Here is a 16,784-nt window from a genome sequence, read left to right on the forward strand (position 1 = left end):
ATATATATATATATATATATATATATATATATATATATATATACACACACACATACATATGAAACAAAACTGCTTTTGCTAGCTCAATCGTTTTGAGACTAAAATATTTGTTAAAAAAATAAATGTTCCATGGACAGATTTAACCACTACACTTACGCAAACTTCAAGCCACGGAGATGATCACTGGTCCTTGTTTAGCTAGTCAGCCAGCTAACGTCAACTAAGTCAACTTCAGCTTTGTGTTGATTGTGGGAATTCCCAAATTGACTAAATACCGCACAAACGAACACAAAGCCGCTTTGCCAGCTCTTGTTGTAACTCAGATTTTTGTGACATATTTTTTTTTTCCATCAATAGATCCTTAGCTACTAATGATCACCGTGAACTTTACATGCAGGCTATTTTTAACATAGCAATGTGTCATTAACTCACCGACAAAGCTTATAACTCCAGATCGTTGTGTAATAACAATAAATATACTATATATATATTATATATATAAATAAAGCTCATATCATTTGATGAATCACTTTATACAACTAAGTGTGAATACAACTAAGTGTGAGAGCTTCTGTGTGTTCCAACGTGTTTTGTGATTTATTTTCAAGACTAGAAAAATGTTTCATGAACAGTTTTGGATTCAACTCTGGAATGCGGACATTGGAATGTTGGAATGTTGGATTTTTAGTGACAAGCACGGTGTAACATCACGCTGATTTGAACACGTTCTAAATGTCTGGTTGACCAATCAGATTGCCTGGTTGGATCTACTTGTTGTATAATTCAGTCCCATAGGGACAGAGACGAGTGATTCATGCTGAGGACACATATCGGCCTTGACAATAAACAAAGAGTCTCCTGAGACGGAAGCCGTTGGTTTTAAGTATTCACTGCTGCTAATGAAAGGAATCGCATAATTCAAGCAAATTGGACACAGTGATTAGTCACAGAGGATCTGGGCTTGTTTTGCACCAACAGATTTCTTTTTTTTTTTTTATTCTTTCATTTTAAAGGGAGGTATTTTTGAGTATTCAACATGTACTGGAGGCCACTTCTTAGCATTTGGGAGTTTTTCTTCAACCACAACACTTTCAAAGTGTTACGTCTGAGGATTTTCAAAATGTCGTGCAGCCATGAAATCTTAAAACCATCGGTACAGTTACTGTGTCCCAGAGGCCCCGAGATTGATCCGAAGGGGCCTGGTAAATTCAGCGATGCAATCATCCCGATATCCTGTTTTCGACAAAGCACTTTTGAAGTATGCAAAAACACCTCTTTATGACCTCAGGCCAACAACCTCAAATGAATGCGACTCAATCAAAAGCTTCCACAGAAACACAAAAGCTATGAACAGGAAGACTCTCAGACGTTGTCGGGGAGAGCTGACAAGATGAACTCCTGTAGAGGGGGCCTTGCTGTTGTAACAGTTATTTATTCCTCTTTTTAATTCAAGGGTCCTTCTGTTTTAAATGGACGCCATTAAGGGGAACCGGCACTAAGGTCTGTCCTTGGAGGCACGGTCCAAATTCCAGAGAATCTTGGCAACTCCTCGGGATAGATGGGACCCTCATGGATATAAAACCCCACAATGGATGAATAGGTAAACAGAAGGGTGTGAAAGAGTGATGGCGAAAAGAGAATGTTCACTCTCAGAGAAGCACAAAGAGGGAGGTGTGTGAGTGGGAGATGGGAGAGAGCCAGAGTGTTTGGGGGAGGAGAGGGGGCAAGCAAGAAGGGACTGGAGGGAGTTGTCAGTGAGGGAGAGTAAAAAGTTTTGTCTCCAGGCTTTTAGAGGGTGCTGTGTGTGGTGTTAACTCAATCAAAAGGTGAATTATACCTCCTGAGACACTCAGGTAACCTTTCATTATGGCCCTAATCCTTCTTAATAACAGAGCTGCAATGTCGGCAATGCCCCATTAGACAGAGAACCACTGAGAGGGAGAGCCATTATTCCCCACAGGCCTGTGGAAATGTGAACACACAACAATCACTCACACACACTCGCAGTGACAGATGAAATCAATCACACATTTGACTTGAGCGAGTAAAACGCAGCATACACTCCTCCATACGGAGACGGAGACACTGAAGGAGAGTCAATGTGTGTTTATGTGGGATCAGAGTTTCTCTAAAGTTTCCCTTTTGTCAGGCGAGACTGAAACTGATGCTATAAAAGCAAACTCCGATGGAAACGGCCTCTTTGGACTAGAGGACCGACAAAACCGTAAACTTGTGCTTTTCATCTTCAAAGTTTGTTAAAAATACACACGCACACGATACAAAATGTTTGATGTACTAAGTTAAGATTTCAACACAATTCACTTTGTAATGTATGAGGTTGTAATTTATACATTTCAAGAATACATTTGAACTTGTTGAGGGGTTTGCACTTCTTAATAGTCGGCACATCTAAGCATTAAGTCCTGCTTTTTAGAAATGAAAATCCTGTTTTACTATTCAGGGAAGCTCCATTAGGACTTTCTGTTCATGCAATTACACATAATTAAATTATTAACTGTAAAAAGAAATATAATTGAGGTCTGAGTTTAATTGAACAAATGGGTTAAAGAAAATGCATGAGTAAAGAAAGTAAAATTGTCTGAAATAAGTATAGATTGAAAAAGTCTGTTTACAAAAACAGCCATTTTAATGTGTTAATAATGAATTCAGTTAAAGTGTTGAGAGAAAAGTTGTTTTAAGTTGGAAGAGCAGAAACTTGTTTGAAGTTCTCCAAGCAAATATAGTTTTATAAAGTTATATAAGAAAATAATGCTACAACAGAAATGTAAATGTAAATTGCAACTTGTTAAAATTTGAAATGCTTAAGATTTATCCTCGTCTCATTTCCCAGCCTAATCAAGCTGCAAACCGTGATTCCACTATAGTCCTGACCAAAACAACTTAAAGGCAGTCAACCCTAAAATGTGCACAAAATGAGCAGCCCGATAACATCTAATGAAAGCAGGCCTAATGTAGCGTAATAAATCAACAGGCAGTCCAAAGTGCTTCACCCAGCAGCAACTATGGACCACTTTTACAAAAGTTGAGATGTTAAATAAAGATTTCTTTGTTGTTGGGACTAAACGTTATCAGTGATGTAGTAGGCTAAATAAAAAGTTGGATAAACACAATCTAACATCATGGCAATTTAATGACTAATAACAATTTAGTCTACAGAATTTAAGCCTAGATTACAAGAGGGGCATTTATTATAAGCAATTATAATATCTCCCCAGTAACTTACCTCAGTTTGATAGAATATTTATGTATGCTAAATATTAATGTCGGTCTAAAAAGCGTTCACATTTTCTTTCTTTTTTCTCCGAACATAACCGGTTTATGAAATATTCACCTGTACCACTCCAGTCCGTTCTCATAGTTGCGGTCGAAGAAGTGCGGCTCCGCTCCCACGGCTCTGATGTCTGGATGAACGCGGAGAAACTCCAGCAGAGCCCGGGTCCCTCCTTTCTTCACCCCGATGATGAGAGCCTGGGGCAGCTTCTTGCTCCCCTCCCCGAGCGGGCTGAGTTTACCTGCGAACCTCGGCGATACTTTCCTGGAAGCGACTATATCCGGAGGCGGCAAGATGAAAGACTCCTCGGGCAGCTCCAAAACCTGCCTCGCGCGCCCATCCGCTAGGACCCGCGAGGAGCGCCTGGCAGCCCCGTAGCCCATCAGCTCCGACCCGGCGGTCCATTCGTACGCAAGTCTTTTAGTCCTCAGCGACCTCAAGTCCTGGAACAGCCCCGTAGCCCGGCTGGAGACCGCTTTGACCGGTGAGGGCGAGGTGGTGCTGCAGCGGTCGGCGAGGCAGTGCAGGAGGAAGAAAGAGGTGAGGAGGGAGCACAGCATGACCGCCGCTTTCCTGAAGATGCCTCGGGACGGGGGGTCCAGTTTACTGATGCGGCTAAAAGCCATACCGGTCCCTGGGTGGTCGGTTCAGGAGCCACAGCCATGCTAGGCACCCATCATAGAGTCTTCTTTCCATGAAAAAACGAGGAGTGAGTCTTCATCCACAGTGTGCTGCTGTAGATAACACCTCTGTCTCCTCCAAAAAAAAAGAAGATACAAAAAAGCCAAATGATACCTGCTGCACACAGGTGAGAAAGAATACGCCCAAAATGACAGCGAACAGCAACCATAAGGTGCTTCCAGACAGTGCAGGCTGTACGTCGTATGCACTCAGGTAACAAACTCTCTTCTTTCCTTGCTCTGTGTAGGATACCACCACAAGCCCTGATGTACCACCCGCACGTGTATAGAGTTGTAAACTTGTTTCGCATGTCAGGTTGCCTGACTGGCACCTTAATGGCCAATGAGGTGAAGAGTGAAGCAGACCAGGAGCCAATGATATTCCAGGTGGGCGGAGACAAGGGTGCAGAGAACATTTCAGGCAATTTTGAGGGAATTTTCCTACAAAATTAAGTTGTGAAGTGGAAAAAATGCTGCATAGACACACTAAATATACACACAATAATGAACAAAGAGACGTGACCCAAACACATTAGCAAACTTGCAAAATGCAGACAAATATAAACATTTCAATGCATTTATTTTATTTATTCAAACCTTTATTCAAATTGTATATTTGAGATGAACATCTCTTTTTTAAATCAAGACTTGTGCCTGCAGTAAAAGCATAGAGACAAATATACTTCAGGATGCTAAACCTTATACATGCTAAGGCATTATAAAAATACACAGACACACACACACACACACACACACACACGCACAAATATATGCTGTGGTAATTTTATAGATATGATTGTTAAGTGCATCGATTTTTTTCCCACTGTCAGCTTGTTTTGAGATGACAAAATTAATCATTCCTCCGATCCTCAAATCCCTTGAGGGATCATTTTTGTAAATCTAACAAAAGTCAGGCCACCAAAGAAGATGCCCTCTTCCATGAACTCTTTTTATGACACGCAGAAGAACACAAAAAGTGAAATAATGATAACGGGGCACATTATTTCTTTACAAGTGAACAAGAACAGAACCAAATGTTTCACATCTGCTCCTGCCTTTTGGGGTATTACCATGAGAATGTGCAGGCAGTGCTTCAGTCAGTGCTTCAGTTCAGGCAGTGCTTCAATGAGTGCTTCATTGCAGTATAAAACTATTCTTTGATAAATAAAAGTCCAACATTAAAGTGTTACTTAAAAAGTAGAGGTATTATTAGCAAAATATACTTAAATAGAAAAACCTTGCTATTACTATGAATGCTATTTTTTGCTATTTTAACTTCTGTTGGTTGTGTAGTTTAATCTGTACGCAATGTCTCATATTTCATCAAATTATCCTCTTTTTTAAATAAACTCAAAATATCTGCAAAGTAACTGTAGTTGTGAAATAAAGTAGAATAAATAGAATATTTCCCTCAGAAATGTATTGTAGTGGAAGTATGAAGCAGCAAAAATGGAAAAGCTTGAGTGCAAATACTTCAAAAGTGAACTTATGTAGAGTACTTGTGTAAATGTACTTAGTTACTTTCCACGACTGATTGTACCCCCAGAGGCCTCTCAGAAGGATTTAAATGAAATCATCTGAGAAGAGAAAATCATAGACATATTGCATTTGCTGCTAAAGACCATTGATTAGTCTAATAGCACTGTTGTCATCAGTGGCGTCTGAGTAGGTACTCTAAATCTGGGACGTGCTTTGTGCAACGTACCCATTTTCAGCCGGTTTTAATGTTTGTGCAGCGACACATACTTCCTTCGAAAAAAAACAGCATTTAGTGTGTAATTACACACCCAGACATTTGTGCTTTTAGAAAAATGTGCAAGCAGTCTAGAAGGCATGTAAAAACGTAATTCGGCTTTCATCTTTGCCGTTTATCCAAATTGCAGCACTATGGTTACACTGACGCAGCCTTTTTGGAATCTTGGATGCAGAGTCTGGGGTTTTAAGTTTAAAGGGAGTACAAACACAAACTGTTTATTATCCTTTTGAATATTATCTTGCATTAACTTTGCATATTGAATAGATTCTCAGGGCATGCCATGGGAAAGAAAACAAGTGCCAAGGCGAAACAAAAGTAGGAACGGCTGAATTTTGTGTATCTGATTGTTGTTTCATTTAAATGTATAAACCATACCTAGACTTGTGTTTTTGCTCTCTCAAATGCACCATCAACAGCGAGAATATACTCATGCAGGAACTGTTTCCATTGCTGAGCAGGCCAAGTAGTTGGACTGTGTCTCATTCATGCACATAATCTCGAGACTTTATGAACAGAGGTTTGGGAGCTGTCAGTTCGGAGGAGACATCTTTACTGACAAAATGATGGCTTTAGCTTTCTCGACCTGAAATCTGTGGCATATACAATATTTTTTGGTACACTATTCATCTTTAGCTTTTGACAACCAGCCTGCTTTAATGGCATGTCCATTTAATAAGTTGCTAAAATGTATGCTGGATATCAAAATCCAGAGGGCAAACATGGTTAGAAACAGATGCAGCTAGTAAAAATAAGATTTACATGTGGAAATTGTATAAATATAATTTACGATCTGTTCCGTGCATGAACTAAGATCAGCGTCACAAATTTCCACACAAGCCGGGCAGCTTTTTGGCTCCAGAAGTTCATCTCTTAAAACCATCATATTTTGAGTAAAATTGAAATGGCATTGCCCACTTAAGAGCTTAATTATGTTAGTATGAACTTTAAAAAAACTAAACATAAACAGTACAATACTTACCACCGAGATGTGTATAAGAGAGTTCAAAATATTATTTAAACAGGAATAGATCAGATGAAGATCCTTTCTTTGTACTCAACCTGTTAATGATATTAGAGAAGCAAGCTACAAAACACTGTACTTGTGCATATGTGTGTGTGACCATGACTCATGGTTTTAGTGAAAAACTTTTGAGTTTTTTCACTACGAGAGGAAATGTACTCATTCTATATACACAGCTGTTGGCCATTCATCGAGGTTAGGTTCTTCTGCTTTATTGGCAGGCTGTGCGCTGAACAGGAAGGGTTTCTATTGAGCACGGAAACCCAAATAAATTGTGCTCTTAATCAGATTAATGCTCATCTGAAGTGGGCTGTTTCTCTAAATAGTCTCAAAATGTCAACATACAACCAATTTGAATTAAGCACACAACCAATTACACTCCATTCATCAATGCTTTATCTCAAGATTTGCGTTTGTGGATGTTTGCCACAAGCAGATGAGGATGACATGGTACATAATTGCTTTTTCGGGTCTTTTTTAAATAAGAGGGTGTTAGATTTAGTTTATATACATGGTATACTATTTTCAAAGGAAAGCTATTACCTTGTCATATCATTTTTTAATTATCTAACAAAATCTGAGCCAATCGGTTATGCGTCAAAACAAAAGCTTCATTATATTTATGCATGTATGGAGGGGAAACATTCAAGATTAAACAACCTCCTTGTGCAGTATGTGTGATGCCAAAGCGTGTGCTGTTGTATCTGAAATGAATCCCACAGCAGCTTGTGTGTGGTGTGTGTCATTTTGTGTCACATTCCTTCCTCCAAGAGGCAGCAGGATGCAGCTGATTATGAGTGAGGCATGCGGGGCGGGAGGGGGGGGCGCTGTTCCGGTTGGAAGCTTGTGTGGCTGTCCATCTCCATAGGCCGATAATCAGGTTTAAAAACAAGCTAGTGTGGGTACAAAAAAAAGTAATGGCACATAAGGCCGGCTATGTTGCATCATAAACAATTTTCTAATTAATCTTCAAATGCAACTGACGCTAGGAAAATAGTGTCAAGCTTAAGTATGAAAAAAAACTTCAAATGCTACGCATGGGACATACCAGCATGCAAAAGAAATCTGTATTAATTTAACATAAGATGAATATTCAATACTGCCCCTGAGAAGTTGGTTTCTAAGTAACATTAAACATTCACGACTGAATAAGAAACAATCAAAGTTAAAGTTCAGAGAACAATCCTCCTGAGGTATGATTTATGGAGAGTTTGTGTAGGCAGTGACCTTGCTACTGAGCAAACAACACCAACAACTGTCATCATCCCCCCCACACACACCAGAAGAGCAAAGGCAAACAGTTTGAATAATAATAAAATAACAAAAACTTTGGCAGACAATTGTGTTCAGGACCCAATCACTCAGGTCTCCCTGGGGGGAGCGTTATGTTATACGTGTATTTCGGTGTGCGGGGGGGATTGTACGAAGCACATTGTGTAATATTTTTATGTATGAAAAGTGCTACAACAAAATAAAGTCTGATTGATGGATTGATTGATAAGATAAGATAAGATAGATTGCATTCACTTGTCTCAGCAGCCTAATGCAACAAAACAAATACACATTAGGCGCCTGGGTGAAGTTCACCTGGGTGAGCTCACCAGCTTGATATACAAATTCAAATATATAAAAACTTGTTTTATATACAGGCGGGAAGATACAAATACAGATATATAGATGAATATGATACAGATGAATAGGAAATGACATATTGCACAGTTGGGGGCCTATGACACTGTTTATACAACATTGTCATACTGTCCTGTTTCAGAGCCCTCAGGATAGCCCTCTGTAGCCAGGCTGCAGGAAGAGATCACAGCTTCACTACACAAAGAGCCACACGGTCCAGAAACAATTGCACACCATGTTGACCTTTTAACCCTGCTTGGTGCCCGGGACAAGGCCAAACTGTGGTGACGGTGTTGAATGATATCGGATTGATATTGGCGTTCAAATGACCAGCGCAGATGACGCGTCACATATGAGGATTTGAGCCCCATTGGATGGCCACGTGCTGTGTTCATTAAAAAGCAATATGTGAAAGACTGATCTGCCATTTCCTGCAGATAAGTATCTGCTCATACCTCCAAAGAAGACAGCTAGGGTGTGGGTTGTTTTAGCCACCACAGAGCAGAGTAATCACAAAGCATTGATCCTCCAACTGTGAATTCAAATTAACCATGTTGCTAACAGAGCCTGAAATAGTGTGGGATTGAGGGTTAGGGCCTGCAATCTGGCCAGGATGTCTTCACGCTGTTTGCTGTTGTAATGCAATGATGGAGCCCAAGCAGAATCAATTAAAGCAATCATTTGTTGAATCAGGTGTTTTTCAGCCTGGATGCAATAATGGTATGACGTTTTCTGTGGTGTTTGTGTTCTGCTGAATACCTACGGCCTGATGTAGTGCAGCACATTATTTTGCCATTTATTTTGGCAATTGACCAGGACTCATGTCAAATAACTAAAATGAAAAAGATATAAGCTATATCTCTGAATATGTGATGTTGTGGTTTCAAGTCACTTTTCAGTGTGACTTTGCACCAGCAATACTACGTTATTCTTCTCATTTGTTTACTTTGAAAGCAATATCAATTCCAGGCATGACACCTGAAAATGTCCATCTGAAATTGAGCTCTGTGTGGTCTTCAGCCCACACCGAGGCGTAACTCAGCTCTGGCTTCTATAAATTGATGGACATGTGAGCGTCGGCGAGTCATCCAAGACAAACATGGCCCCTTAGTTTGTGTGATTATTGTGCATAGTTAAAATAATTCTCAGTGAAAGTGGAGCAGAGGATGATGGGGGCATCTGCTGTCAGAGTCAGGATTTGTGACGGTGTGCAGCCTGATGTATGGAGAGAGGCTGTTTTTAGAGATCCTAGCCCAGTCTCCTTCCCATTAATGAACTCCCTAAAGGGTATATGAGCAGAGATGCCGTGATAGACAAGACTGTGGTGCTGGAAATGGCGGATATTGCCTAACCTCTGGAGAGGGCTCCATAGCTAATGACAAATGGATGGTTGAAGTGACGGGAAAGAGATTGATCACCTTACATTTTACCCCACAGACATTCCATCTTTTACCGGACTGTCATTGAGGTGTGCCGTGATATTAACTCTAACCTTTAATGGCTGTCAGATTTAAGATTTCTTTTTATTTTGTTCTCAGGTGCAACCAGGCTAGAAACCACACACTCTACAAACTCCTGAGATTGATCCCTTCCCGTCAAAGAGGTCACGAGAACTGGAATGATGTCAATGAGAGCGTACCAGTAAGTACATTTGGGATGAAGCTTAAAGGGATCATGTTACATCTGATGTTGTCACCAGACGTCCTGAGAAGCATGAGGGCGACTATTACACTGGGCAATCTGTTAGCAGTCCTTATAACTGCATGCAACAGGCAACAAAGTCTAATATCTAGTCTTATCCTAATGATTAAAACAATAACTTGAAGGCAACTTTTTCATCCTAATGCCACAGAAGATATGATTAAATACATTAAGGGAGACTAGTAGTAAGTATTTACATTTTAAATCCCATCACTGAATAGGGCTGATGAGTAAGAAATGATGTTCTATGGTGATTTTTCTTAATAAGCTTACCTTCTCTTACTGCCGATGAGGCTACTTTCTTTTCATCCTTCATGCGTAGATGAGGCGCTTACCTCTTGCCCCGCCATGACAATATTTACATCGGAGAGAATCTTGCCTGGTCACATGGAAAATCTGTAATGAATACTATTTGTTAATGTCAGCATCTGGCCGGGTGGTGCCTCTTGAAATAATCGGAGCCCTCTGCCATTTACGGACTTATTTTTCAGACATGTCAGAAGAAAGTCTAATTAAATTTCTGCCTTGGATGACTCGTTAATAGGAAATGAAGCGTGGGTGATAACTTCTTAGCAGGGGCACATAATAAAAAAACTGTGACAAGGTTGTGTTTGCATGCGGCTGCCACTGTGTGTCTTTTTCTAACCTCTTCCTTAAAATTACTGTTTTGGCTTGAAAAATATTGACAGCGCACTATTAAAATACTACAGCTTAAAGGAGCTCCTAACATATCAGACCTTTAGTTTTGTTTGATATGAACACTCTATAAATGCTCCCTTTTAAGAAGAAGTGCATCAGGAGTACTGATTAATCTAAAAACAAGTTTTTATGCTAAAAGTTAGAAACATTATTTTAATTAGCTAGCTCAAACTGCAGTTGCCTGTTTGAACAAGAGACTCAGGAAGTCACTGAAGGCAGCATTGTCATTCACAGTTCTGCAGATGTGTGCAGATTTCAAAATTCCCCAAAAATATATATTTACAGTACATTTGCATACTTACACATACAGACCCCAAAAAGATCTTCAAAGACAGATATTACATATATCCATTGTGTGTTAAGAAAATACCACCACACACAATTTAACCAAAAAAAGTCTCCTACATTTAGATTCCGTGCTTATAAGAATGATCTTTTCCATATAACCCCTCATTCAAGAGATTTTTTGTAAACAATAAATCTTTGTTAATGAGGATACTCTATGGAGATATTATTATTATAATGGGAGGCTCACAACAGAGGGATTAAAAAATGAGTTGTCAAAATCAAAACAATTGTAGAGAGATAGCCTGACTTTTAGTCCCAGGTTTTATCCCATCTCAAGAGCTTCCGTGGGTCCTCACCAATACACCCCCCAAGCGTAAAGGGGATTGGATGAACGGTTCTTGAAGGACAGACATGCAGACAGAGATTCCTTCCATTGAAGTCAGATTGATTATTGTTCTCCAAACCGAAGCTAACATAAGCCTGTTGACATTATTATTTTTTCAGACTTGACAAAGCTCCTCCAGAGCCACAGAACACATGATGCAACTTATCTCACACGCTGAGAGGTACTAAAAGGGCTTGTGACTTTGAGGTCCCACCCACTGGTAATGCTAACAATAGTGTAATGTTATGGATGGCCGCTGTTCTGAGTGTCTGGGTCTGTACCGTTAGCTTCCTTAGCACCGGTGTTAAGTGCTGACCGGGCTGGCTGCTAGCTGTCCCCCGGGCCGACTGCTGCTAGCTGTCCCCAGGCTGACTGTGGATGTGCCCCAGGGCTGGGGCTGTAATAATAGTGGACAATTTTGGAAACATTAGTTTAAGGTACAAAAGAATCTTTGGTGTTGGATTAATCAATATTGAAATCATTCAATATCAATAAATAAGGTCTCTGTTGTGTGTTGTAAAGTGGCATGTAATAAATGACAATACAATGCCTTCTGGCTGAAAACACCAACACACACACACACACACAGACACACACATAAAATAAAAAAAAAAGAATCAAGGTTTGTTTAGAATCAAGGGTCGAAAATTGTGATATGAACCCAATCCTGGGTTTCTGTATCTTCACAGCCCCAATTAAAATCCATTAAAATCCACCATTTATCCCATATAAGGGAAGCGCACGTGAACAGACGCTGCCATACTCTATGCAACAACAAGTTGCTTGTAACAAAGAAACAACAAAAAAGACAGCAGCCAGGTTAAAACAGGTGATTGTTATTGCTCTTAATGTTTGAAGACATCTGCCAATGTGTGCAAACTTTAAATGCACGCATCAATCGAGCTATATATTTATGCTGTATTTGAACCTCTTTTAGGTTGTTCTAGCACAGCCTTCAACTGTGGAGTTGTGTCTAATTGTCACTGAAAGTTAATCACTGCAGAGTAAGTAAAGTCATCAAATCCATAAACCTTTGAATTGTGACTACTTTGGGCCTCGCTGAAGTCAGGTGTGGACCCTCCACTGGGTGAAACTGCTAAAGCTTTTAAGGGATGAGAGTCCCTGTGCTGCAGAACATTAACTGAGATCCATCAACACCAGTAAGGATGCAGACAAATAATGCACACACACATACATAGCCACATATGCTGGGAAACTGGCACACACAGACATATTTATACAAAGTCATACACACGGAGACACCCACACACATTGATTGCAGAGCCCAGACAGATCTGACTGCTCTGACACTAGAAAAAGAACAACATCTGGGCTAACCGTTATGTGGATGTTCCCCAGGGGTGTTCCCCTCCACACCCTGAATGTATTGCTCTCTTTACCCACACAGGCTAGACTCAGCACAAATGTGTATGTATGTGTGGGTGGGTGTCTTCCAATTTTCACCCAGGTCAGATTGTCACATTCCAGACACACACCTTACCACAAAGCCACAAGTCTGACCAAAAAAGAGGAGATCCCTTCTCACTCTGATGAGCTGCCAAAGAGGGGGGGCTGTTGTAACGCAAGCTTTCATATAACTTTTATCGCTCGTAGGATGTCAGTAATAAAATGAAAGTCTGGCCAAGGTTGCGTTAACTCCCCTCCATCCGTAATGAGGATGGGGAATGCAGATGCATGAGACATGCTTCTTTTTGGGATGATTTAGAGATGTAGCACCCAAAAACAATCAGTGAAATGAATAATATATTTTTTTTAGGTATTTCTCTTCCAAGATTACTTTCCCTGCCCTTTTTAATTGATAGCCTAGAACTGTGTGAAACTCGATTTTACACAAAGGCGGAGAAAAGCTATCATTTAATGGGAAAGAAATCTAGGGTTGCTGAGCTTCCTGCTGCTGCAACTGCACTGAACATCGCCTCTGCCCCTCCCCACCACAATGTCAGCACAACCTCATTTCGATGTACAGATAGGAGAGATAGGGCCAACACTTCTGCCGCCACAATTTGACACAACTAATTTAGAACTGGTCTTTTATGGAAGCCTGGAATATATTACCTTGCCAGAACATAATAATAATGGAGAAGCATCAATCAAACAGGCCTTGTGCACACATTGTATAATAAAGCTTATCTCTGGGTGACACAGTCCGTCTGACTCAGCCTGCCAGCCAGAACGAAACTATATGCGAGCTCTGCCATCAGGCGCCGGTTAACACTGCATAAATATGCAGTTTAAGAGTCAATGACATTTTAATAAGGTAAAGCTGACAGCTTAGGGCTCGCACACAAACACCCAGTTGTTTTCCAGAGGCCCAGAATAAAAAAATAGACAAGCTAGGAGTCCATGTCTACACAGAGTCACGCTGTTTGAAAGAATGTTGTTTCTCTGACTATGTGTACCCCCCTCAGCTGTCATCTCACACACACACACACACACACACACACACACACACACACACACACACACACACACACACCTTCAAATCGTCAGACATTGGTGTGTGTACCCCCTTCTTCAAATGTTTCTATAATATTTTCCAGGCGTTAACTGGATTCAGCTGCTTCTGAACTGCTTTGGCTCTCATCTCCACTTTCCATATTATTTAGAAGGGGCCTTTTTGTTGATGTATGGTGCTGAGCTTGTTTTGCAGGCTGTTCTCACCGGCACCTCTCAAAGTCCTCATTGTGTCCTCATGTGATGTCATGCCTCCCAAACACCTGGGAAATCCTAGAGTTTGTGTCAGAGTCTGTTTGGATGAGGCTTTTTCATAGGCGTCTTACATGCCCGGTGCATTTGGGACAGCTTAGTGTTTGTTAGCCATGATTAACGGCGGCGATGGATGGGCATAGCAATTTTAGAGGGAGGCAAGGCTGTCTGATTTGTCAGCTGTGTTCATTAATTACCCCAAAGGTTGACGTATTATAATTTTTACATTCACCTAAACAGATTATGTCACAGCAAAACTGAAATAACTCTCAAACTACCTCTGAAATGTGTCAGATTTAAAATCTACTGAACTATTTATGTATTTATTCATTGCATAAAGACCCAGAAAGTGAGGTCCAAAGTCAAGTTTTTCATGTCAATGCTTCCATTCCTCCTTGTCAATCAAAAGCAATGTCTGCTGTGGTTGCGTCACAGTTGCAGGCCGCCACCCATTTCACGACAGAGGTCAACAGACTTGCCTATGGCGGCTCCAGATGGGCTGGAACAACATCAGCTTGCCAAACACACACCCACACACACACACAGGTTCTTCACTCTTAAGGGCCTTTTTGAATAAGCTGGGATCTCACTGAAGTTGGCATTGTCCCTTTAGTCCCCTCGTCTTTGGAAAGAATGCCCGTCAACGTCAGTGTTCCAAAAGCTGAAACACACACGCTGCAACCTTTATTCTTTATTTGGATCCCTATTGGATCCTGTTGCAGAGGGTGCTAATAACATATTTGGTAGCCACTGTTTACCCGCTGGCACAAAATGCGTCACATGTAGCATAGCCTATCACCCCTTGAAACCCGGCCTATGGAGGAATGTGGAGATGGATACAGGCAGAGTGAGGGCTAATGGGGATGATCCTCTGAATGTAGACTGTCGCTTATTGTCACTGTGGTTTGGGCATTTGTGGCATTAGAAAGATCAGTGGGAGGACATGGCTCATTGGACTCCAGACAGTTGTAGTCCGGTTAACTCCCTTTGTAATGAGTGAGCTTGGACTAATGCCAACGTGATAGATCTCAGCTTATTCCTGATGCAAGAAGTCTGAAGCAATAAAGGCTGTAAAGAAGAGAATAAAAATGCCAAAATGCCTGCCTATTTAGGTGTTTTTACTCAGTGCAGCTTTAAAGGCTACAAATGAACAAGGGAACTCTAAGACAATCATCACTTAAACAATGTTATGGAGAGACGTTGAACTCGTCTAGACAAATAATTGATTATTCATTCTTCTGTCTATGCATGTGTTTTCTGTCCACCACATTTTAAATGCAGGGTTGCTGGTATCTCATTAGGGACCAGCCAGTGATAAGCTGCAGTCAGACAGGATGAATCCCTGTCTCATCTGCAGGCCTTTAGACGCCACACCCAGTCCGAGCCTGGAACGCTCACACAGACGAATACAGGTTCACACACGTGCAAATATAAACCATTGCACATGAGCATACTGTACGTGTACAGTACATAAATGCACACACACACACACACACACAGACACACACACACACACACACACACACACACTCACACAAACATCCTCAGCTGTCTCAGTCTTGACAGCTGATTTACTGTCTTGCCTTTGAAATTGTGGGCTCCCGTATACTTACTGAGCAGGGTACTTTTTTGGGACGGAATGATGGTCGTGTATCACCTTCGTGCTGTAAAAATAACTTATAACCGTGCTGCTGATGCACTATAACAACTCATTCCTTCATGCTGTATTCTTTTTTGAGGATGTACCATTTGTATTGTTTACTTTGCTGCTTTTGAAGATGCTGTAGCACACATTATTTTCATAAATCCATGCTGACTGAATTTTGCAGTTTGAAATTGTGCCACTAACGAAATGTGTTCAGCTTTGATCATAACTTGTTTAGACAACTCATTAACCTAAGTTGCAACAGAGACAGCAACACAAAATATTCTGCCTCACGGACAGAAGTTGTGGAATTTCTTTGTTATGATAAATGGACTACTACATGTTGGTCCAAAGCTGAGTCTATTTTTGTTAAATTAGCCTTTTCTTAATTTGTATGACTTAGGTGGTTGACAGGGTTAGATCGGATTTACCAAAGTCACAAAATAACACAAGCTAACTCACAGATCGAGGCAGGAGTAGAGAAACTCCGTGTTCTGCGAGGTGAAATTACAGTTTTTATCAAAGCAGTCTGGTGGCTTGAACAAGTGGCAGATGGATCTACTGTAACAGCTTCAGTCCCTCGTTGTAAAGGGCTGTCTGATGGAAAATAGAACCAGGCAAAATATTCTAAATATAACGTACACATTAACAGATATTTAATTTTTTTAGGTGATAATTGTCTGCTTCTCCTAACTGGGGTCGTGCCAAACACCATCTTCTGTAGGTAATACACTGACTATGGAGAAGTAGCTCATAAAACCCTTCTTAAAAATATCCAAACTATCCAATTAATATTGTCATTGTGAGCATGTAAGCATTCAAGGACAGCCTCATAAAACTGCTAGCCTGGCTGTAGACACTTAGTCTTGTTTAAGCAGTGGTAAAATAGACTTGCTCTCATTATAGTGTGGAATGTAGATTCGTCCATGTCCTTTATAATGCAAGGAATTAAACATGTACC

The 16,784-nt window shown here is 40.6% G+C and overlaps 1 protein-coding gene across 1 annotated transcript in view; it reads right to left on the minus strand.

Annotated features, from left to right (window-relative positions):
* The window catches only part of si:ch211-216b21.2 (heparan sulfate glucosamine 3-O-sulfotransferase 3A1), a 30,333-nt gene extending 26,067 nt beyond the window's left edge, over positions 1–4,266 (minus strand). The window contains exon 1 of the mRNA XM_034860808.1: positions 3,353–4,266. Coding sequence (XP_034716699.1) covers positions 3,353–3,918 — 566 coding nt within the window. The 5' untranslated portion in view covers positions 3,919–4,266. The remainder of the gene's footprint in view (positions 1–3,352) is intronic.
* Positions 4,267–16,784: the final 12,518 nt, after the last annotated feature.

This window comes from Etheostoma cragini, chromosome 21 (genome assembly GCF_013103735.1).
Source record: "Etheostoma cragini isolate CJK2018 chromosome 21, CSU_Ecrag_1.0, whole genome shotgun sequence".
NCBI lineage: Eukaryota > Metazoa > Chordata > Actinopteri > Perciformes > Percidae > Etheostoma > Etheostoma cragini.